The sequence below is a fragment of the Hippocampus guttulatus genome, chromosome 1 (genome assembly GCF_054856545.1).
Source record: "Hippocampus guttulatus isolate MCC_2025c chromosome 1, RoL_Hgut_1.0, whole genome shotgun sequence".
Lineage (NCBI taxonomy): Eukaryota > Metazoa > Chordata > Actinopteri > Syngnathiformes > Syngnathidae > Hippocampus > Hippocampus guttulatus.
Window position 1 is genome coordinate 28,686,423 of NC_141261.1, and position 23,962 is coordinate 28,710,384.

Sequence of the window (23,962 nt, forward strand, 5' to 3'; positions counted from 1 at the left end):
TCGAGCCGGGATGTGACAAAGGCATGAATTACTGTCTCAAAGTGTTCATGTGAGAGGAGAGGTTTTATTTTGGCCAGCTGTCTAAGGTGAAAGAAGCTGGATTTAACAACGGCACCAATTTGCCGATCGAATTTGTGGTCTCTGCGCAGCCATTATGAAACGAAGATAATACCACAAGTATAGTTAACTGCGGCGGCCCGGTAGTCCAGTGGTTAGCACGTCGACTTCACAGTGCAGAGGTACCGGGTTCGATTCCAGCTCCGGCCTCCCTGTGTGGAGTTTGCATGTTCTCCCCGGGCCTGCGTGGGTTTTCTCCGGGTTCTCCGGTTTCCTCCTACATTCCAAAAACATGCATGGCAGGCTGATTGAACGCTCTAAATTGCCCCTAGGTGTGAATGTGAGCATGGATGGTTGTTCGTCTCTGTGTGCCCTGCGATTGGCTGGCAACCGATTCAGGGTGTCCCCCGCCTACTGCCCGAAGACAGCAGGGATAGGCTCCAGCACCCCCGCGACCCTAGTGAGGATCAAGCGGTTCGGAAAATGGATGGATGGATAGTTAACTACTGACTAAAGGGAGGATGGAGACAAGCAAGACTTCAAAGGATATTTAGCCCCTTGTGGATGTGGCCCACAAGGTTTGTGTGCTTTTTTGTTGAATCAGGTGTCTTCATAACGTTTGTCTTTCATTTATTGTTTTGTAATGCCATTTGTATTTATGTTTCATGTCCGTGTTTCTGACCAGTTCTCATAGCTTTGTTACAGCTGCAGCAGTTGTGAATGCTCTACCTAACGAAAGCTGTATTCTATTTAGCGTAGCACCATCTAGTGGATGCATAGTGCAACCGCAGCCACTATTGTAGCTTCTATTCTATGCACCTTATAATGCAGTGCGCCCTATATATGAAAACTGTTTTAAAATCCGGAGTGCCTTATTGTGGAGAAAATACGGTATGTGTCAATTTTACAAGATGTCGCTTCTTGTAAAATTGTGAGATATGTGAGCAGCCATTCCTGTTAACCATACGTGTTTTGGGCCAAATGTGTCAATTAAAAAGAATTTTAAAAATGCAATTGTCCTTGAAACTGTGAAACCATCACTACTAGGTTATAACAGCAATTTCATTTGTAAAAATGTTATTTAATCCAATCGGAATCACTTACGGTATTTTGTTTAATTTGGAGCGTTGTTGTAGAAAAATTCTTGCCAAATTTTTACAGCTGATTCAAAGAATAATAAGAGCGTAAAAAATCATTTGTGTTGGACTGTATGTCATGACAGATTTCAATGTAAACTTCAAGGTACAGACTTCTTTCTAATAATTTATTGCAGTCGTGATTACTCTACAGTGGACTGACTGAGCATAACAGGTTATACAATACAATACATGCTGATTTATATAGCGCTTTCACAACAGCGGCAGCTGTAACAAAGCGCTTAACAAAACAGTTAACATAAAGTAAAATAATAAACACAACACATAACATAAAACACGGACAGTCGTGCAGTCCTAACCACTTTTCCGTCACGCGCTTTGTAGTTTGAAGCAGTTTGAGATGAAAGAGGAGAGAATCAAAGTGTCCTTTAACCAGTGGATCAGAGACGTCATATAACAGGTTGTCATCTGCTCTGATTCACTGTTAGCATTACTGTCACTAAAGTCCATGGTGTCACAAGTAGGATTATTATTTTATTTTTTTTAATGTTTGAAACATGGAATAGGTTGAACAGAAGTGGGACAAGAGTTGTATATATGTGGGTTCCGGCACATAAAAAGTATAAAGGGGAATGAAAGAGGGCATGGTTGCACTTGCTAAATGATCAATGGCTGGTAGTATCTCTCGGTATGGGTGAGGCCAAGGCCTGTATAAAGAATGTAGTTAAAGTTGAATGCCAGTCATTTTGGAGCGGACGGCGCACATAATGTCATGCATATAATATTAAAAAAAAGGGTGGCATGAACGTAGTGAATAGAAATAGATGATAATAAACAGGACATCCTGCATTTTGTGGGTCGTTGCATTTGATTGTTAAACATTAATCTGTTTTTGTGAACGTGGAAAAGAGAGAGAAAGTGTTGTACCTGTTATTTGTTTGTTTGCTATGAGAGCACCAGGGAAAAACAATGTGAAGAGTTAAGAAAAAGAGTTATGATGTTTAACCTTAGAAATGTGCTGAGGACTAAAGAAGATCAGTTTGAAGCTCAACTTCAGTTTTTAAAAGAAACAGTGTTCAGAAAGATAATTTAGTGTTTCTTTGATTTTATTTGTTCCCTAGAATTGTGCTTTGGGAACAAGCGTACTTTATTCACACTCCAGCACAGTAGGTGTCGGTAATGCACCACGTTCGACAGGGAAAAAGTGGAACTTCCTTGCCAAGACAATTGTTCCTGCTCGGGATCAAATAACAGAAGGACATGTCCGTTTGCGAAAAAACATACGTTAGAAACATTTTGTTACTGTTGCAACAATTAACAATTCTCACGAACAGTCTGTTATAAATACAATACTGTATTGGTAAATTACATCTTGCATCGAAGTCGCATTTCAGGGTACTTTGCTAAGCATCGTGCCAACTGTGTTGAATACGGGTTGAAGAAATCCATTCAAGAAACGTAAGTATAAATATACGCTGTTATGTAAATGCTGGGAAATAGGATTGCTTCAGTCTAGACAGCTGAAATTTGATTCCAGAAATGGCTAGCAGTCGCAGTGTAGACATGGATCCTGACGTTGCTCGGAGGCTGTTTCATGAGGGGGCCACCCTGGTGCTGCTGGGAGTCCCTCAGGGCACAGAATTTGGCATTGACTGCAAGTGTTGGAAGGTTGGCCCCCGCTTTAGGGGTGTGAAGATGATTCCCCCAGGACTGCACTTTCTCCACTACTGCTCTGTCAATCCACCGAGCTGTGGAGGAGAAGTTGGCCCAAAGACCGGCTTGTTCCTCAGTCTCAAACCCAGAGACATCCTGTTAGCTAACTGGAACCCTAAAGAAGAGGATCTGGACTTCTCTGCCTCCCAGAACGAGGAGGAAGTGAGCAGAATCAGAGCGAACCTGCAGGACCTGGACCCATACCTCGGACCTTATCCCTATGAGGTGATGAGGAAGTGGGTGTCCCTCACGAACCGACTGAACGAGGAGGTGGCCAACAACTTGCAGCCGCTCTCGGGCCGGGTCTGTGCCTTCAGCGACGTTATCCCCGAGACCAATTTCCGACATACCAAGGACCGAGCCGAGCAGCCGAGGAACGACACGGCCTGCCAGACCATGAGGGAGGGACTGGACAGGCTTCCCAAGATGAAGCTGAGGGAGGGGACACAATTGCGCTTCTCTGTCATCCCAGAGAAGACTTACCCACCTGGGGCCACGCCCGCCCAGATAACACAGTGCAGCCTGGACCTCACCTACGCCCTGGAGACTCTGCTCGACAAGAATTACCAGCAGACGCCTCTCGACCTGCTCGGTGAGTGTTCTCCTGGCTCATTACGACACACAACTCGACGGTCTTTGTACAATTGTTTACATTTGGCATTGGTAGGCCTCAAAGGATGAATCGAGTAACTTGAAGAATTCAGTGACCTTCATTTAAAAAAAAAAAAAGTCTAAGTAAAATCCCTGCTTCGAATTGATGTTACTGTACACAAGAGGTGCAACAATTACTCAATTAATCAGCAACTAAGTGATTATTAAATTAATAAGTAAGTATTTTGATAATCCATTAATCGTTTATAAACATTGTTTAACTTAAAATTGTCCAATTCTCGTAATTTCATTCTTTCAACAGTAAATTATATTGGAATTCTCTTGTCCAAGCAAGCAGATTGATTCTCTGTGTCGAATCAAAATAAGACATTCGCAATAATATGTTGCTTTTAATTTGGAAAACAATTATCATGTTTGCCAGTTTTCTTTTGTATTACAGACCAAACCAGAAACGGAATCAAAATCAATTTACGTCTGTGCATTTTATGCACAGAAATAATGTCCTGTTTTTGAATAAGGGGATCACAATACAAAATGCTTTTTTTTTTTTTTTTTTTTTTTTTTTTTACCGCTTCATCAATTGTTTGAAAAGAAAGGACAGATTAATAAAGGACTCATTGTTTGCAGCTCTACTTCTATCACATCTTGGTTCGATTTGGAATCTATAGCGACTGTGTTTGTGTGTGGGGCTTAGTCGAGTGAATGGTTAGCACCTCTGGTCTGCCTCACGGTTTTGAGATTTGGGATTTGAGTCTCGGCTCCAGACTTCCTGTGAGGAGCTCGCATGTTGTCCCTATACTTGCGGCGAGACTCCGACGTCACCCCACATTCCAAAATTGAAGACTGTAAATTGTCCTTTATGTATGAATGTGTTACGAACAAGCAGTATAGAAAAGGAATGGTGAATGGAGAGATTGTCGAAAAACGTTGACGTTTTCTCCACCGAATTTGACCTGACAACAAAACTCCTTTCCCAGGTGAGCTGCAGTTTGCCTTTGTCTGCTTCGTGATCGGAAACGTGTACGAGGGCTTTGAGCATTGGAAACGTCTTCTGAGCCTGCTGTGTCGAGCGGAGGCGGCCATGCAGAGGCACAAGGAGCTCTACCTGGAGCTCATTGCGGTGCTCTACCACCAGCTGGGAGAAATCCCTCCTGACTTCTTTGTGGACATTGTGTCTCAGAACAACTTCCTCACTTCCACGCTGCAGGTACCAGCTTCATGGGGCAAAACCCACCCAATGGTTTTATCTTACTCATGAGGCAAGGCAGCTTTATTTATATAGCGCATCTCATACACAATGCAACTCAATGTGCTTCACACAAGCAGTTACCCATTTACAAGCATTTACAAACACAACAGGTAACTACATTCAGAAGCAAAGTAGAGAAAACAAATGTAGCTGACAAAAATTGCTAAAGGAATGGGCATTAACAGCAATTAAACTTTAAAAACATTTAAAAGTAAAGTAAAGAAATGAGAGTAGATTTCTAAAATAACGAAAAGGAAAACAATGATTTCAAGTGTTTTAGAAAATTTAATCAAAGTATGGGTGGGGGGGGGGGGGGATCTTTAACCGAGACTTGAAAGCATTTACACTTGGGACTGACTTCACTAATGTTAATAGCTTATTCCATTTGTGTGCAGCATAACAGCTAATTGCAACTTCACCATGTTTATGTTGAACTCTGGGCTCCACTACTTGATCCAAGTCTGCAGCTCTCAGAGCCCCACTGGGTTTATATTCACTCAGCATTTCTTTAATTTATTTAGGGCTCAAACCGCTAAATGATTTATACACCAGTTGCAGAATTTTAAAATCTATTCTACAGCTGATTGCCAGGCAGTGTAAAGCCTTTATGACTGGAGTAATATGTTCTGATCTCTTTGTTGTGGTCAGAACCTAAGCTGCAGCATTCTGAATAAGATGCAGCTGTGTGATGCTCTTTGAGCGAGTCCAGTATGAAGAGCATCTAATTAATCAAGTCTACTGGAGATAAAAGCATGAATAAATTTCTCCTGGTCTGCTTGGTTTCTGCAACCCTTCAGTCTGGATATGTTTTTCAGCTGGTAAAAGGCTGTTTTTGTGATTGATTTGTTATAATTGCTGAAAATCAGCACCCCAAGATTGTCCAAAACAATTTCCTCCGTTTTGTTTTGGTTTAGCTGATGGAAGTTTTGGTTCATTGGTTCAGTTGTTAATTTCCTCAAGACAGTGATGAGCTGGTCATCTGAATCAGGTGTGTTGCCCCTGGGAGAGCTGTAAAAAGCTCTCTTTGATTATGCAATGGCATTGGTTGAAAAACTTTTTTTGTTTTTTTTTGGCCTCTTGAAGAGTGATGATTGTGGAGGTACATGCACAGGAATTCAGCCCAACGCCAACAATTTCCAATACCAAGCAAAAAGAAAAGCAAATTGAATTACATATACAGTTAGTATTACAAATGATACAATCTGATGTACACGAAACAAAGCGTAAAACATATCCCCTCCCCCCCCAAAAAAATGCTGCTGCTGAAGATACAGTCATAAATAACCAAGCCCCCAAAAATGGGTGTGTTCATGTTGTTTTTCCCATGCAGTCTTGAGAGTGACTTTGGCTTTTTTTTCTGGCAGGACTTCTTCCAGTTGGCCACTGGGCCCAGCGTGGACGGATCGCTACGCAAGAGAGCAGAGAAGTTCAAAGCCCACCTTACCAAGAAGTTTTCCTGGGATTTCGATGCAGACTTGGACGAGTGCGCGCCTGTGGTGGTGGATCTTCCCGAGGGTTTTACTGTGGACTGATTTGACGCTCACTGGAAGATTAGGCAAGTTTGAGCTTCCATGTCAGATAGGTGTCCCTCACCAAAGGCTGGTGTGGAAACCTGTACATTGTCGTGGTCATTTATCTTTCATCTTGTACACAACATCGGTGCTCGGTGGTGGGTTACAGGTGTTGTCAGCAGTGTTTTTAAGGTCTCATAAGAAACATGTTATCATCTTTGCAACTTCATGTCTATAGATCTGGAATTTCCAGAGAGTCTGTATGCTTTCAAAGACGTTTCATGTACATCTAAAAATAAAAAGAAATAACAATAAACCAAGCTTTGCCTAGAAGATGGGTGAACTACTATGTCCTATAAGTAATGGTTAAAACAAATTGGGAATAGTGACGCTGCACATAAAACAGTACAACAGTGTAAAGTGATGGTGCTGCATCTGTACACATAGACCTAAACAATTGAGAAAAGGAAGAACCATTTCAAGACAAAAGGAGCACTTGTTTATTGGTTGTGAACAAATCATTTTTCTGTTTATGGTCTACAAAAACGGTTAAGAAATTTATGATGGAAGGGTTGTTGTCATATCATGCCTCTGGCACTAGATGGCATAATTGGGCTTTCAAGATCAAATTGAAGTTTTTCAAATTTAAACAGTGCTGTGCAGATTGATTGAAGTGTTCAGTGCATTTGAAGTAAAATAAAAAAACATTCAATGTTATTTTGTTGAACTACTGCATCAATGCATTCAATCAATCAGCAACAATGTCCTGTGTTTATTCCATGGTCTGAATACCTTACAATATAGAGTGGAAGCAAAATCCTTATCTGAATGAAAACGTGATTGTTGACGTACTGTAGCTCAAATTGTTCTTACTCACACTGCATCAACAGTACAGCTGATGCTGTGTATCAGACCACAGAAACAATGTGTGAGTTATTTCACTCTCGTATGTAACTGAAAGGCGTGACTGGTTTGGATCACATCGTGGAAGCAACAGAGGAAATGTATAATCAAATGTGCTATGTGACCTCTCAACACCCCTCTCCCTCCCAACTGAGCTTGAAATCGGAAGTTGTCAATGCATCCAGTCTTGGTGCGGAATGACTCCCTTAGGTCATTATTGGAGTCTGAACCGCTATTTTTGTGATGGCATTGGAGTGTACAAGGGTCAAAAGTGCTCACCCCTACCTGCTTTCATTCACAACCTCTCTTCCATCAGAAATGCATTTGACTTTGTGACTAAGCAGTTTTATCATCATTATCCGTGACTGAACATATGAGGTGTTTCACCATGGGTGTATAATATCAATCAATTATTAATCAACTGTGGAGTTTGCATGTTCTCCCCGGGCCTGCGTGGGTTTTCTCCGGGTGCTCCGGTTTCCTCCCACATTCCAAAAACATGCATGGCAGGCTGATTGGACGCTCTAAATTGTCCCTAGGTGTGAGTGTGGGCGTGGATGGTTGTTCGTCTCTGTGTGCCCTGCGATTGGCTGGCAACTGATTCAGGGTGTCCCCCGCCTACTGCCCGAAGATGGCTGGGATAGGCTCCAGCACCCCCCGTGACCCTAGTGAGGATCAAGCGGTTCGGAAAATGGATGGATGGATATTAATCAACTGATGGTTTTTGATCACTCATGCATTGGATACGGGCGGCCCGGTAGTCCAGTGGTTAGCACGTCAGCTTCACAGTGCAGAGGTACCGGGTTCGATTCCAGCTCCGGCCTCCCTGTGTGGAGTTTGCATGTTCTCCCCGGGCCTGCGTGGGTTTTCTCCGGGTGCTCCGGTTTCCTCCCACATTCCAAAAACATGCATGGCAGGCTGATTGGACGCTCTAAATTGTCCCTAGGTGTGAGTGTGGGCGTGGATGTTTGTTCGTCTCTGTGTGCCCTGCGATTGGCTGGCAACTGATTCAGGGTGTCCCCCGCCTACTGCCCGAAGATGGCTGGGATAGGCTCCAGCACCCCCCGTGACCCTAGTGAGGATCAAGCGGTTCGGAAAATGGATGGATGGATATTAATCAACTGATGGTTTTTGATCACTCATGCATTGGATACGGGCGGCCCGGTAGTCCAGTGGTTAGCACGTCAGCTTCACAGTGCAGAGGTACCGGGTTCGATTCCAGCTCCGGCCTCCCTGTGTGGAGTTTGCATGTTCTCCCCGGGCCTGCGTGGGTTTTCTCCGGGTGCTCCGGTTTCCTCCCACATTCCAAAAACATGCATGGCAGGCTGATTGGACGCTCTAAATTGTCCCTAGGTGTGAGTGTGGGCGTGGATGGTTGTTCGTCTCTGTGTGCCCTGCGATTGGCTGGCAACTGATTCAGGGTGTCCCCCGCCTACTGCCCGGAGACAGCAGGGATAGGCTCCAGCACCCCCCGCGACCCTAGTGAGGATCAAGCGGTTCGGAAAATGGATGGATGGATGCATTGGATACACATTGGCATTGTGCCCTGATGCAGACAGCAGGTATTCTTGATTGTTAAAACGGCCACATGCTCACCTTCTTGTTACGCTCGACACAAAATGGCTGAAACCAAGCAATCGAAGGAGGGTTAGGGTAAGTCACACACATTGACATCTTTGAAGTAGCATATCGATTACATAAAGCAGATTTTAAAAGTCTATACAACACTGTTCGAATTAAGCCCAGCTGTTCTAGTTGGCTTTTGTAGTCACTTTCAAAGCACACCGCATGGTCCACAGAGAGCTCATTATTCAAAGGTATTAGTTAGGGCCGGCGGCCCGGTGGTCCAGTGGTTAGCACGTCGGCTTCACAGTGCAGAGGTACCGGGTTCGATTCCAGCTCCGGCCTCCCTGTGTGGAGTTTGCATGTTCTCCCCGGGCCTGCGTGGGTTTTCTCCGGGTGCTCCGGTTTCCTCCCACATTCCAAAAACATGCATGGCAGGCTGATTGGATGCTCTAAATTGTCCCTAGGTGTGAGTGTGGGTGTGGCTGGTTGTTCGTCTCTGTGTGCCCTGCGATTGGCTGGCAACTGATTCAGGGTGTCCCCCGCCTACTGCCCGGAGACGGCTGGGATAGGCTCCAGCACCCCCCGCGACCCTAGTGAGGATCAAGCGGTTCGGAAAATGGATGGATGGATGGATAGTTAGGGCCTGGGCAGGGTATACAATAATTCCCTAGGCATCGAGTACATCATGGACAACGGAAAAGACGCTCATTATCAAGTGGAGAAAATATTGCGCAACAGTGACACGACCAAGAATTGGACATCACTCCAAAATTTATGATTGGGGGGCGGGGGGGGGTCTGCTGAGAGGCCAACAGCAACATTGAAGAAGCTGCAGGACTTTCTGGTAAGTTGACTGTTTGGTTAACGTGACAACAATCACCCGTCTTCTTCATATGTCTGGGCTTTGGGTTGGAGGGCATGACAGAAGCCTTACCTACCAAAGAAGAACATCCAACCAAGCTTGACGATATTTTGGAAAAACACATGTGAAATCACCCAAATGCATGAGGGAAAATCTATTCAGGGTCCAATGAAATCAAGGTTATACCTTTTGGCCATAATTACAAAGACTATGTTTGACACAAACAATAGTCATCACTCAAGCAACACCATACTTACATGGTGGTAGCAGCATAATTGACAGGGTCTGTTTTTCTTCAGCTGGAACTGTGAACTTAGGAAAGGTGGAGGCAATTATGAACCGTTCCAAACATGTGCTCACACAAAACATTCAGACTTCTGCTTGAAAGAGGGGAAAAAAGTGTCAGAAAAAAGTCCACTAGAACACCTCAACTTTCTGAGGGGTTAATCAGTGGCATTTGAAATGGTGGCAGGTGTGCGCTGACTCCCATTAAACCTGAGTTTGAATGGGATTGGTTAACTCATAACACAGCCGCATTCACAATTTTCAAAGGTATGCACACTTGAGCAAGCACATGATCTAAGTTGTTTGTGTTTACTTCCTTTTTTGAAAACGTTTTTTTTTTTCAATTGCATTGCACAGGTTAAAAGTTACATGTCTGCCTCAAATTTTTTAGAACTCTGGTTGTCAGATGAACAAAATAACTTTGGTTTTCAAGAAAAAATGCATCCAAATGTGTTTTGCTTACACCGGTTGGTTTTATTAAAGCATGTTTATAAGAGCTCGCTGGACATATTGGTCCAAGACGCCATGGCAACTAACCCGTGCAGACAGACTGGCTCCTTCTTTGCCTGCAGGTAGCGGAGGCATTGACGTGGCTACTGCTGGCAGTACCCCCTCGCCCTGGATTCTGGTCTTTGGAAAAGCTATCATGGTGGAAGGCATAGCATATGGATGTCTCAATAACAAGCAAAAAAAAACCCAAAACAAAGATAAGCACAACTTTTGCATACCGAAACCTGTTAATGCAGAACCTAAATTGATCACAGAAAGGTGGCTGCATCACTTGTATCGCTCAATCACAACTGGTGGGTGCGAGGGAAAGCCCATGCGTTAAAACTAACCAAGAAGTTTAGGTGGATGGGGGTGCACTCAAAGCAGAGCTGGACGATGGTTAAAAATCTCTCCTGGAAATGTCATACACACCGGAGTGTGTGAACACTCTGGTTCTGTTTGAATGATCTGCTCAAGTGATTAGCGGCGGGAGCTGAAACTGAAGCGGGAGACTTTAGAGGCATCTGTGGTCGTGGTCATGCACAGCGAGCTTGCAAACGCATTTCCCGGGTGGACTCATTGACTAAGTGAAGGCATTTCAAGGAGGGGGGGGGGCAGCGAAAACAGTGATAACGCGCAATACCATGTTTCACTGGCCTCTTCAAATTGTCTGCAGTCAAGAGCTAAATCTTCCATTGGAGCTTCTCTAAACCTCGGGCAAGTCCAATTTTAGTCAAGCTGGATTGAGACAAGTCCTTTCCTGGCCCCGATTTCTCCTGGAGTCCATCAGATAGCTGTTGCTCTCCCCACACCTGCCCATCACATGACTGATCGCTAACTTCCATTTTACTGACTGTTGTCTTTGGCAGTGACGCCCCGAGCTGAGCGTGAACTCTGGCAGACCTTGTCATAGCATACAGGATTTGAATACCCGGCCGGCAACCACCCAGACCCACATACCAACTCTGCTTATTTTTTCACCCTGCCTCTATTTTCTTCTTCTGAGTGAAGGGGTTGAGGTGGCACATCTCGCAATGCCCCGTAGGCGGACCTCTTGTCAATAGATCTGAAGATAAAGTGCAATGCAGTTAAAAGCCCCTCCATCGTATTTGCAGTGCTGCTTTTTTTAATTGATACAATTAATACCTCTGTTTTGGTCAAACTTTTATTCATCGTGGGTGTAATTTTAGTATCAAAAAGTAGATGGCGGCCCACTGTTTTGGTTTGTAACTGAAAGCAAAAGAGCAAAACAGGATTTCAGTAGTTTTTGTTGAAAATTATTGTTTGTTTGTTTATTGAACATAAAACATATATACAGTAATAATTTGACAGAAAATAAGGTAGATAAAAAAAGAAAGAAATCAATCTTCATTCAACACAGTTATTATGTTCAAGGGAGTAGGAAGAAGTAAAAAACTTATCTAGTCCTACCCCGTTATGTGATTATATCTAACAAATCATTTTTATATCAATCAGAAAAGAAAAAAGTAAGAAGAAAGAAGTCTCCATTAAGGCTCATACTTTACCCTTTACCGTGATATTTTTACAACTTTTGGTTTGTATCGGGATTATATACTTCCACACCCTGACACTCTTGTGTCAATTTTCTCTTGTATTCATAATGGATATTTATATAGCTTTCTCTATTTATCAACTTAGTTCTGATTTATCATTATATTTAATGTTTTGAATTTATCATTTTAACTCTGATTGATGTAGGTTGTTTGTACTATTTTTTTGAATTTGTTTTTGAACTCAGCAAGCGATTTACTCATTTTCAGGTCCGTTTCGAGATTATTCCACAGATTAACACCTTTGATAGATACACTTCTTTGCTTGATGTTTGTTCTTGTTTTGAGTTTTTTGAATAAGTTGGTACCTCTTAAATCATAGCTGCTTTCTCGAATTTCGAAAAACTTCTGAATGTTTTGGCAGAGCAGGTTATTGTGTGCTTTGTACATTAATTGGGCGATTTTAAAGTCAACCAGGTCATAAAATTTCATCGTATTTAATTTGATAAATAGTGGATTTGTGGGTTCCGTATATTTTGATCTATTAATAATTCGAATTGCTTTTTTTATTGAACGTCATCTTCTATAATCCTGCTTTTTATGCCTACAGAAAGTGACGGCTGTAGCATAATTTTATTATCTACATCTTTGGTTATGTTAACCGATGTACTGTATATTGCGAGATGATCATTTTGTTAGTTTGGAAAAAGAAATGTTTATTGTAAGCACACACAGAGACAGTACACTGATACACAGATTTTGTAGTATTTTATCCTGGGCGACATAGCATGAAGCCTTCGAGTGGTCGCCAATCAGCCGCAGGGCACAGGTGCTGGATAATGTCGCGACCTCATCCAGTATAAAGAGGACTTGGGCTCTAATCTTTGCTCTCGGCTCGCTTTTAAATAATTCACACTTTCCTAATGTATTATTCAGACATTTCTCCCTTGTAGTCACTGCTTTGTCAACTCTTATTTCCACCCTCTGCATCTTGTTAATGACCACAAACAAATCAGATGCATGCAAGACAACCTAATGAGAGTCTATACAAGAAATGTGGAAAGAAAGCAGCTGTGCCATTTGTGCCTTTTCTATCTCATATCCTGTTCAGCATTGGAGGTGAGGCGGAATCTCTCAGATGACTCTGTGCGAAGGGCGGGGTAAACTGGCCACCAATTGCGAAACACACATATTCACTCTGTCCAAAACCCAATTTGTACTTTTATGTGGTGAGGTAGCTCAGTGCTATCGTTCATGTTTGGCATATTCAATTCCTCAACTCAACTGTATTCATAGAGCACCTTAAAACAACCACCGCTCTCTACAAAGTGCTTGTACATGGAGCAAAAATCAGATATAAAACAACAAACAATAAATTAATAACAAAGACAGGAGAAAGCACGAAAACAAGTAAAACTAAATAAAGCAAAAGAATAAAAAATTATTTGGATTCCTAGCGTCTCCGTGTTTTGCTTGCTCAATCGGAATAGATTGGCTGTCGCATTTCAGGTTGGAAAAGTGAAAAACAGCCATGGACAAAGGTGAGGTGGCATTTGTTCCTTTCCCCAGTATCTTCTCGCTCTTCCACCGCAGCCGCTCGCCATTCAAGCAATTCTTGGGCTCAAGTTCGCAGTCAATCTTCTTTTCACAAATGTTCTGCCCCAAACAGCTGGAATATTTGGCTACAAAGAATAAAACTCAGCTCTTTTATTCCAATATAATTGTTCAAAAAGTTAATGAGGGCGACTGTCTAAGCTCACTGCACATGTTTTAGCCTGTTATGAATCTTTTATTTTCTACGTGTAATTATCACATCACATCATTTGTTGTACAGTGTTTGTTCCCTTGCTAGTTCATGCTCTTTTATTGCGGACATCTGGAATTACATTTATGACCATAACCAATTTGACATTTTTATTTTGGCATGTTTTCTTGGAATTTTTTTTTTCATCATAAATTGGATGGGTCAAAAAAATAAAGCAAAAAGGGGCATTTTATATAAGCTGCGGCACAGTGGTCGACTGGTTAGCACGTCTGCCTCAACAGTTCAGGGTGCACCCCAACGAATGCCCAAAGACAGCTGGTATAGGCTCCAGCACGCCCACAACCCTCGTGAGGATAAAGCGGATTAGAAAATGGATGGATAAAGCGAGGCCATAAAAATTAGACAGCTCATCACCTATAATCATCAGCTCGGCACTGTATGCATGCCCTACAGTGTTGTACTTTTACATAAATTGATGAAAATGTTATCCGGGATATTACATCGGGTAAAATATACTTGACGTTAATGATGGTGTTAATAATTGTAATGTTTGTGTTCTGGGGAGTTGCAAAACCCACCAAAATAAGATAAAGAAAAAGAAAAAGAAAAAAACAGTCAGACTCTACATCACGGAAATTCACTTATTGCCGAGGTGGGGTGGTAGGAACATCTCACCTGTGAAAAGTGAAGGAACACTACATTTGCTATTATTTTGCTCTGTTTTACTCTGTCAGCAGTGATGTCGGCATTGTATAAGCCCCTCTGCTCTCAATCGCCCTCACTGGAAAATACATGGCAAGAAATGAATTCAAATAAATAAATGCAGTAACCCCAATTAAATGCAATTAATAGCTCTCTTGGGAAAGAGGGACTTGAATCATAATAATAATAATAATAAATGCTCTTGCGATGCGGAGGCCCAGTCTCATTCGGCTGGGTCGTCACAGTGCGTAGAGCCGGTCAGCTTCACCAGGGCCGCCAATGGCCACGGTCATGAGCCAGGTCTGCTGCATCCTCCAGGGTAAGGCCCTGGTGCTTGAGATCATCCCTGACGACATCAAGTCATCTCACACACCCAACTCGTGCCATCTTCTCATTCGATCCAGCGACAGCCGGCTGGAAAAGGCCACGCGGCAGACCCCACACCAGATGGCTTGATGAATCATAAAGAGGTCCCAATGTGGACATTTTAGATTCCAGAATCGATTTTTAGATCATATACTAAGTGCAACATGTTTCATGATGTGTAGATTTGCTTTAGCTCAAAAGAGAGTGCAATGTCTACCGTCCCGTACTGTACATGACGGAGTTTACGCATTTTTATTGAAAGTTTATTAATATGTCAGTTGGTGGCATATTAAGCATTCACACAGTCCGAGAAAAACCTCAGCAAGCCATTTCCACAGTTCCCACACCTGACTCGTACAACAGTAAATCTACCCTTTTCCTGTCTGCCTTGTATACTTTGACCCCCTCATACACTCTTTCGCTGTCGTATCCCACATCCTCTTCCCTGCGTCCTGGCTCATGTTGAGTTACGGGACCGTCATCCAAAATAACAGCGGGAAGTTCTGATTTGATCTTCCTTCTCTTCTCCATCCTGCTTCCACGCCTTACTGGAGCAAATGTACCCCAGCTCTGCGGAGTTCTTTGTTAATCATGAGCAGATCCCTTAAAGAACATTCATTCTCATCAAGGTGTGTTTATTGTGGATTGCAAATCTTTCAATTAACATTTTCTTTTCGTCGTGCTGGCCAGAAATCCCGATTATGCCTGCTTCACCACTGCAGGCAAAATCGCCTCAATCGGAGATGTTTCTGGAACATGTGACCGTGTGGTGCTCCATGTCGTGGCCCGTCTTACTCGAACCAGGTGGCCAAGTGTTTGGCTCACAGGAAACCATTTTTCTTCTGTTCAACCACAGGGAACAGACACAGTCCTAAGATGCACACGCTAAATAGTTTGGGGCAAAATAAGTGAGAGCAGATGCACTCGAAGATTGAGGAATATCTGACTAATTTTGCTGGCTAAAGTTTTCATGCGGCCACAACTAAAGGGGTGAGTGCAGGGTCTCGTTACAGACAAAGCGGGCTTAATGTAACATCGTGAAACCTCTGAAATAAAGTGTTCTCGGGGTCAAACAATGAAGAAATCAACTCAAAACGACGCCACTGAAGTACAAGTTCGGCTGCCACGAAAGCCCTCAGCTCAGCAAGCGTTAATGGACTAACTTGGCACGACTTTCGTTTGTTCCGATGGCTTTTTGCAACATTTCTTTTGAAAGACGGAACCACCTGAAGAAGTGGTGCTAAGGAGGTATGCTCATGAAGAACAGTATTGTTAAAGCTGATGGCATAATAATGAAAGGCATTTTTGAACATTTTCGGGAAACTAGAAAACTAGAACAAAAAGTGTTGTCTTGCCTCACTGTAGCCTTTGGGGATGAAGCTCCACAGACACAAAGAGAAAACGACATTTCTAGCAAGCACATTGGTATGTTTTTGTTGACATTTTGTCAGTCACTTAAAAAGGACTTGGGCAAAGTCAGAATGAAGTCAAATTGTTTTGGCATTTTTACATTTCACATGGATAAATTGAACTTTTTTTCAATTGTGTAACAAAACTTTCCTTGGCTATAACTGTTTTGGAAGTTGACAAGCCCTGGAACGTATACATTATCTTGGACCTGAGATGTTCCACTGGAAAGAACAATCTTTACTGACATGATAGAAAGTGATATTATGTTTGTATAACAGATTTAAAAAAAAAAAGACAACATGCAATATTCATTCATTCATTTTCCGATCCGCTTTATCCTCACAAGGGTCATGGGGGGTGCTGGAGCCTATCCCAGCTGTCTTCGTGCAGTAGGCGGGGGGACACTTCGAACCGGTTGCTAGCCAATCGCAGGGCACACAGAGATGAACAATCATCCGCGCTCACACTCACACCTAGGGACAGTTTGGAGTGTTCAATCAGCCTGCCATGCATGTCTTTGGAATGTGGGAGGAAACCAGAGTACCCTGACAAAAAACCACGCAGGCCCGGGGAGAACATGCAAACTCCACACAGGGATGCCGGAGCTGGAATTGAACCCGGTACCTCTGCACTGTGAGGTCGACGCGCGAGCCAGTGGACCACCGGGTTGCCCCAAAATACAATAGAAAAAAGAAATATGACATTCCATTTGATCTGATTCATTTCTCGGCATGTGCTCTCTGGAGACACCCATTTATCAAGCACCGACCCTGCAAGATGAGTTTTAGATACTGCAACTTTGTTCAATGCGTCATGTCTGACATCTTCAGGGAACTGACTTGATGTGAAATCGCTATAACAGTCACACTGCATTTCCCCTTCTTGGAAAGGTCCTGCAATATTTAGGCATGCTAGTCTAAAGTTGGACTTTAGTTGTTGGAGAAATTCTCTCTGGAATGACCTCCCACTGAACATTCGGCAAGCCTCCTCGCTGCCCATCTTCAAAACCCTCCTCAAAACTCACTTGTATTCTTTGGCATTCGACTCAGCATGACTTAGATTTGTTCTTGGTTTTACTGTTTGGTGCTTTCTACCGCCTTTATTACCGATTTGTCTTACTCTTTATTGTGCATGTTAAATTGCTCCATGTACAGCAATTTGTATGCAGCGATGGCTGTTTGAAAGTGCTCTATAAATACTGTTGACTTGACTTGACTTAAAGTCTTTGTCCCGGGCCAGAATGTACGCACAATGAAGTGAAACAATGAAATAATATTACGCCACAAAACAACGATTTTAGAGCTCTCAAAAACATGTACTGTACCGGTATTTCTTTTCCTGGTCACTCTCCTGATGCAGTTGGTGTGTTTGAAAAGATGCCGTTGCGACATGGCCAGGTTCGTGTACATTTCCCACAGATGTCCTCACGACATTCACACACTTTTTAGATGTCAAAAGATTTTAGATGCATCTTAAATGGGTGAGTGAGCATGGACTTTTTTTGCACGTCTGCGTTTATGATCACGAGTTGAATCAAAACTTCCTGCTGCCATTTGGTATCGAAACTGCCTCCAAGATGCTTGAGAAGTGAAACACTGCCTTCAAGACCAAGCTTATCAACGAGGCCAAACACCTGACTTAGTCAATTCGACTTCGAAGAGCTGCCCAGAAACTTGCAGAGGATGACGATGATGGCATGCTTCATGAACAGGCTTGTTTCTTGATTAAAAATGTCTACAGCTCTTTTTGTATGGATACGATTGACTCTATTTGCCATGTCATTTCTCCTGGTTAGACTGATACATTGATGTGGCTTCTCTGCTGCTCCTTCTCCATCTCTTACTACCTACAGAAATTAATGCTAAAAAAAAATGAAAGAAAATAACACTTTTTAGTGTTAAAAGTATCATCAGAAATGTGAGGATTTAAAGGAAGTGTTAAAACAACACAGACAGTATGAGAAATTACCATTAAAAAATGAAATAAAACTTTGAAGTGTAAAAAATTTACTTGTGTTGTAAATTACTCGACCAAAGATTTAAAATGTTACACTTTCGAAAGTGTACATTTGACTCGGAGTGGGTGAAAGCAATATAAACTCAGGGAAAGTGTTAAATATAACACTATGACAGTTAAATTTACACTTACGATTCTACCTTGATGGCCAACTACATTTCCTCCCCAACATTTCGTATTTACTGTGCTTGTATAATTTTGCATGCCATAGAAACAGTTCGGTAAAGGTATCACCAAAGAACATGCATTGTTTGCACAGTATTCCTGACAGAGGCTTTTTTGACTTACCGGTAATTCTTTTTATGTATGTATGCATTTATTTCTGTTTTAGTCGACAGCATCGGCAAGCCATCTTTCAAAAGTACGTATACTCCATGTTGTACAGTATGTATGCAACAAAACAGCAGTTGAGCTCCTGTTCCCTACTGACGCCAGCATGCATCAAATGGATTCAAGGCTTATCCCATGGAATTCCTGACTGGCCATAATGGGAATTCCATCATGATCATACCATTTCAGTCGTCATGGTGGGTAGACAGGCTGTTGTGCCTCAAGTTAAACATCTCGGTCTTTGATGCTAATACCCTTGCCTCAACATCTAATAGCGTGAGAGAACGCAAGAGGAGACTGGCACGCCAACCTTGCTTCATCATTCTCTCTCTCTCGCTCTCTCCGTTTCTCCCTCTCATTTTTGGCTGTCACAAGTTTTGTGATTGTTGGGCATATGCATACATTTCATATCCGGTCCCACTTGGAGCAGGGATTTGTTTGTCTTTCAGATTCCTGGATGAGAGTTTATATCTATACCATAGCTGCACTGGGAGGTACCTATGCTAAGCCTTCTCAGAAAAAACAAAAACAAAAACAAATAGGAACATCTTCATAATCGCAAAATAAAGGGAAAAAAACTCTGTTTTTGTGATCATCCCGAAACATCCAGTGATACCTGCAATGATCTCTGCGAGTGTTGCTCTGCTGGCGCAAAGGAGGTTCTGCCTGGAAAGCATCATCCTGTAGCCGACCTCTCTTTAATCAATGTTGTTCGAAAAGCATGATTCATGAAGGAAGCCCTGGGTCAAGGACAGGGTCGAACACCCTCATTTTTATTTCTGCAAGTGATGGATTGACCATGTGAACAGTGTGGCAAATCTTGTAAATTCAATTTTGATGGGTCTGTAATTTTGAAAGTTCATTTTTCACCAGATCCAGTCCAGCAGGTGCAACTGTCTAGTTGACTAGTTTGCCCCCCTGGTTGCATATTTCATCATTAACTCATAATTGGCCGTGTACGTTTCTATTCGTCACCTGGAATCCAACTGTTTACTACCACCCCCACGGACGTGTATAAATGCCTCAATGACCCTTTTCAATGTCCCTGAAATTCAGATTTGTCATAACACTGTAATTACTACCAGATCCCCGTAGATGGTGACGCATTGGTTTGAATCTTTGGGTACAAGACAATGATTAGGGAGTGAACTGTGGCTTGTCTCATGATGAGGGAGAATAATGTCAGCGCGCTTGAAGATGGATACATTTTGGCACCTCACACTGGAAGAAGTTTATACACAGAATTATAAACCAGACTATCTAAAATAGTACAGTAGACACTATGGAGGACACAATACTTTTGAGGCTTTGGATTCTTAAGTTGTTCCGATTTTGAAAGCATGCATACAGAATGAATCAGTTCTCTGGTTCAAACCGCCCTTGTGTCCCTGATTCAAACCTTCAACTTGGTCAATGACTCTTGAGCAAACTTGTGCACATCACACCCAACGGGGTTTAGGGCAGGATTCCAATTTTGTTTAAAATGGAAGATTTGCTTGTATGTATTATTCATGGATTGCTTTGCCAGACCGAGGGTGTGTCTAAACCTGTGTTCATATTGTAGCTGTGATGCTTTGTACAGTTCTTTATGGATTTATTGACACAACAATCAACTCAGTGATTACATTCCAAGCTGTATTAAGGCAAGAATATTTCCACTGAAAGACTTGATAGCTCTCCTGAAATAGATAAATATGCAAACATGCATAGCTTACATTTTACAGGACATGGTGAACAAAATAAATAAAATTCAGCGCGGGGAAGGGGCGATTCAATTCAGAGCAAAAATACTCCCGCACTGCTGTGTCATATTGAGGGTGCAATGATATTGAAATGAATATAAAAGCATGTGACTGGACCCCCGAACCCAGCCCACCCCACCTCATCCATCCACTTTGATGCACGCCGGCTGTTGTGAAGCCGTGAAATGAGATGATTATGAGTAAAAGGTAGATTCCTCTCCCCCGTTATGAGCCCGGCTTGACAAACTCAGGGTAAAAACCACTTGGTGTTAGCTAAGCACAAGTTGATGCTGGACTGAGCACGTACGGTTCTGCGCTAACATCTTCCACGTCATCACGCGTCGCAGGTCTGCCGGAGCCTGAAGAAGAGAACATAATCGGGTCAGACGTCAAGGTGAAGTCAAGTCTGTGGCATCTGCGCCCCTCCCGTCATAAGAGATTCCAGGTTCAGCAGAACATTCGGCAAGCGCGTTCAACGATTGCATTCCCTGCATACCGGCGCCCTCCACTGACAAGGGCGCATGCACAGGTCACCAGGCCACAACAGGGAGTGGATTTATGTGTATTAAGCCAAATCCCAGATGACACCATCTTTTCCCATTAATCGTGGATTCATCTTTTCCCGCAGAAGGAATATGGGTCAACACGCTGAGTTTAAGGGAGCCCGGACATAAGGGCTGCATGTATTTGGGTGAGAAGTTTCAAGCCTACTGTGCTTCGACCTTTGACCCACTGAGGTAAACCTCAAGCAAGCTCAGCGGGGACTGACCTCTTCTGACAGGCTAATCAGCGTGAACAATAATGTACAATCTGTTCTGGTTGCTTGAGCTTGAATTTATCTAATAAGGCGTTGGACAAGCGGCTGAGTGAAGACGCCTGCTTGGGGGATGATATGCTCTTTGATGTTCTGATCACACGCACCTCACCCTTCTCAGCTCACTGACTCTTTGATTGCCACATGCACTACTCATCATGATGGAAGCTCAGGCCAATGCGGCAGCCAAATATTTCATGTTCACTGCTCACTCGCTACTCTGCAGTTCAATTATGGCAACTTCAGTCTATCGCGGGGTTTTCATTTCAGTCTTTGGGAACTTTGCTTGCTATTTTTTTCCTTCCAAGTTGGTCCAGTCAACAAATGTCACTTAGAATTTTTTAAGAAAGTTAACTGCAATCCCCCCAAAAACGTTTAACCTTCTTTCTTTGGGATAGGCATACAGCAATAGCAAAATAAACATTTTAAATGAACTCCGAAAGCTCATGTCGAGTAGTACTTGACGAAATCAAAGGACATATCTGCTATAAAGTTAGTAAATTATTTAGGTCCTGGTAGCTAGTTAGTTTGGATGTTGTCCTGTTGTTTGGGGATAGATCAAATAGAAGTTCTGGACAATGGCAAGCATGTTGTCACATTTAAGCTAAGCAAGACAACAGCCGTTGACTTCACAGTCTTGTGCGATAACTGTTTTGTGTAATTCATTGCACTTGGTCTCTGGATGGATGGCGCAATTCCATGAGATTTAGCACCTCTGTTTTGATAGCCGGTCGATCTACGTTTCACACACGTTTCTACGTTTGTACCCTTTAAACCAGGGTGTCAAACATACGGCCCGTGGGCCGGATCCGGCTCGCAAAGGAGTTTAATCCAGCCCGCGAGATGATTATGTAAAGCGGTGGTGTCAAACATATGGCCCGCGGGCCGGAACCGGCCCGCAAGGAGGTTCAATCAGGCCTGCAGGATAATTTAAAAGTGAAAAAAATGCATAAAAGACACAGAATGAATATTTTTAATAAGGTGCAACTCATTGAGTATCCGCTAGGGGACACTGTTTTGATCAGATCAGAAGACAACAGTAGACTCAGTCAGTCACTGAGACAGACCCATGACAGCAGGGTCAGTAGCACTCTCACATTTACACATTTAATAGCACTCTCCTTAGTTTGTAAGGTGTAGGCAGGGATTACATTTAGATTTTACATGCACGTGTAAATGGTTTAAAACTTCCTTTCTTTATAAATCTCGTTTAATCTTAAAGTGCATGACTATATTTTTCAATACCAATTACTTGTTAAAGTTTGTACAATCAGTGGGATCAGTTGCAATGCATATATGTGAATGATAAAAGTAAATTGCACATTTGTCGAAGGAAATGTAATGTGCTTCATGAAATGTTTTGTAAAAGATATGTTCATTAAATTTCAACATTTTCCTAATGTTCTTGCGTTTCTTTATACCAAAACAAAGGAAAGACATATTGTTTTGGTTATTTATAGCAAAGTATGGTATAATTTTAATGGTCCGGCCCACTTGACATCTACCGAGGCCGTATGTGGCCCACAATGTGAAATTAGTTTGACACCCCTGCTTTAAACAGAAGATAGCCGTATCCGCAAAAGGACATTTTAGTTCACTTCCCAATTAATAATGACTTGTAATGATGTGATAACATACACACACGCACAAGCACACACACATGTACATTTGGCCTCCAGGGGACAGTTTATTATCATTTATCATTAGTCCGTTTATTTCTTAAGCTGCAGGTTGATTGCAACTCTCCCATGTGTTCGCTGACTTCAGCATTATTAGCGGATTCAAGTGGACTCAAGACCCCTGCAAAGCAACACCCCCTGGACCATTCGTTTGTTTCGGTTTGTCCATCGTGTCTTCCTTTCCAACTCTCTCTCTCTCTCTCTCTCTCCCCCATTCATTACTGGATGCAACATACGAGTGCGTCCGTTGCATAACTTGGATTTAAACAACTACTGCTATGAAAATAAGGACAGAATTCTACATTGGCATACAGAGATACAATTAACTGAAAGCATTGTGAGAATATGAAAATGAAAATATATGGATAAATTGATCAAGATTGGCTCAACATTAATAAGCACACATTATGTATCTCACACACGTAGGTACACACGTATGAAAAAAAAATGGAATACTGAGCACATTCATTTGTAAGTTTCATAGGCTTCGGGCTACAAGACTAAAGTGGCCTCTGATTGCTTTTCCCAAGTGTACTTGATAATTCACTGCTCAAGTACAGTCCGCTCAATTAAGTTCCAGCCAGGTCATTCAGTACAATTCATAAAACAACGTCTAATCACTGTGAGATTGATTATGTGCGTTAGCATTACTCCTCTGCCAGGAGAGGAGAGGTGAAGGCAAGCATCTCTTAGCTCTGATTGGTGAGGCTGAAATAATTTCCATTCCACCACACCATCAATTAAGTTCAGTGAGAGCAAACCCATCTGTTTTCGGTTACGCCGCACTGCTAAAAAGATTCTTTTTATTTTGAAGCCAAATGGGCTTTGTTATGACCAGAGCTCTCGGTGGTTTGGCCTTTAAAATACCATTGCAAACAATACGCATTTGTATGTGTGTGTGTGTGTGTGTGTGTGTGTGTACACACACATGTGAGCTCATTACTGAACATGGACTCCCCTTCATCTGGCAGCGCAAAAGGAAACTTCCAGCACCGCATGAGATTTCAAGAGTTGTTTATGATACTTGACTTACACAAAGCACATTCAGTCGTTTGGATCCAGTCAGAAGAATTCAGTGTGTCAGTGTGTGAAGTGGAACAAAATAAATGAAGTTGACGCAAGCAGAAGGAAGTCTGTGTTTTACAAAGGGACAATGCATTGAACGACTTCCTCCAAAGCTTTCACTGTAGATTGACCTTGGAGTTACACATTCACAACAGAAAACAGTCTTCCCATTTTCAGATTTGCATCAGAAGATATCGACCTTTTTCACCACAGTGCAT

General features: G+C 42.5%; 1 protein-coding gene across 2 annotated transcripts; it reads left to right on the forward strand.

Moving 5' to 3' along the window:
• The first annotated feature begins 1,190 nt into the window (after positions 1 to 1,190).
• On the forward strand, positions 1,191 to 6,572 carry aar2 (AAR2 splicing factor). 2 transcript variants are annotated; one of them, XM_086124739.1, is made up of 4 exons: positions 1,191 to 2,612; positions 2,692 to 3,459; positions 4,457 to 4,686; positions 6,093 to 6,572. In XM_086124739.1, the coding sequence occupies exons 2-4, from the start codon at positions 2,694 to 2,696 to the stop codon at positions 6,258 to 6,260; spliced, it is 1,164 nt and encodes a 387-aa protein (XP_085980865.1). In that variant the 5' UTR covers positions 1,191 to 2,612; positions 2,692 to 2,693; the 3' UTR covers positions 6,261 to 6,572. The 2 variants fall into 2 exon arrangements, with proteins under 2 accessions (XP_085980865.1, XP_085980872.1); XM_086124746.1 differs by having other exon boundaries at positions 1,191 to 3,459.
• Positions 6,573 to 23,962: the final 17,390 nt, after the last annotated feature.

Excerpts from the sequence above, each read along its gene's own strand:
- aar2 (XM_086124746.1), top strand. The coding sequence starts at position 2,694 with ATGGCTAGCAGTCGCAGTGTAGACATGGATCCTGACGTTGCTCGGAGG. Across the intron at positions 3,460-4,456 it reads GACGCCTCTCGACCTGCTCG|GTGAGCTGCAGTTTGCCTTT; the intron begins GTGAGTGTTCTC and ends CTCCTTTCCCAG. Across the intron at positions 4,687-6,092 it reads TCCTCACTTCCACGCTGCAG|GACTTCTTCCAGTTGGCCAC; the intron begins GTACCAGCTTCA and ends TTTTTCTGGCAG.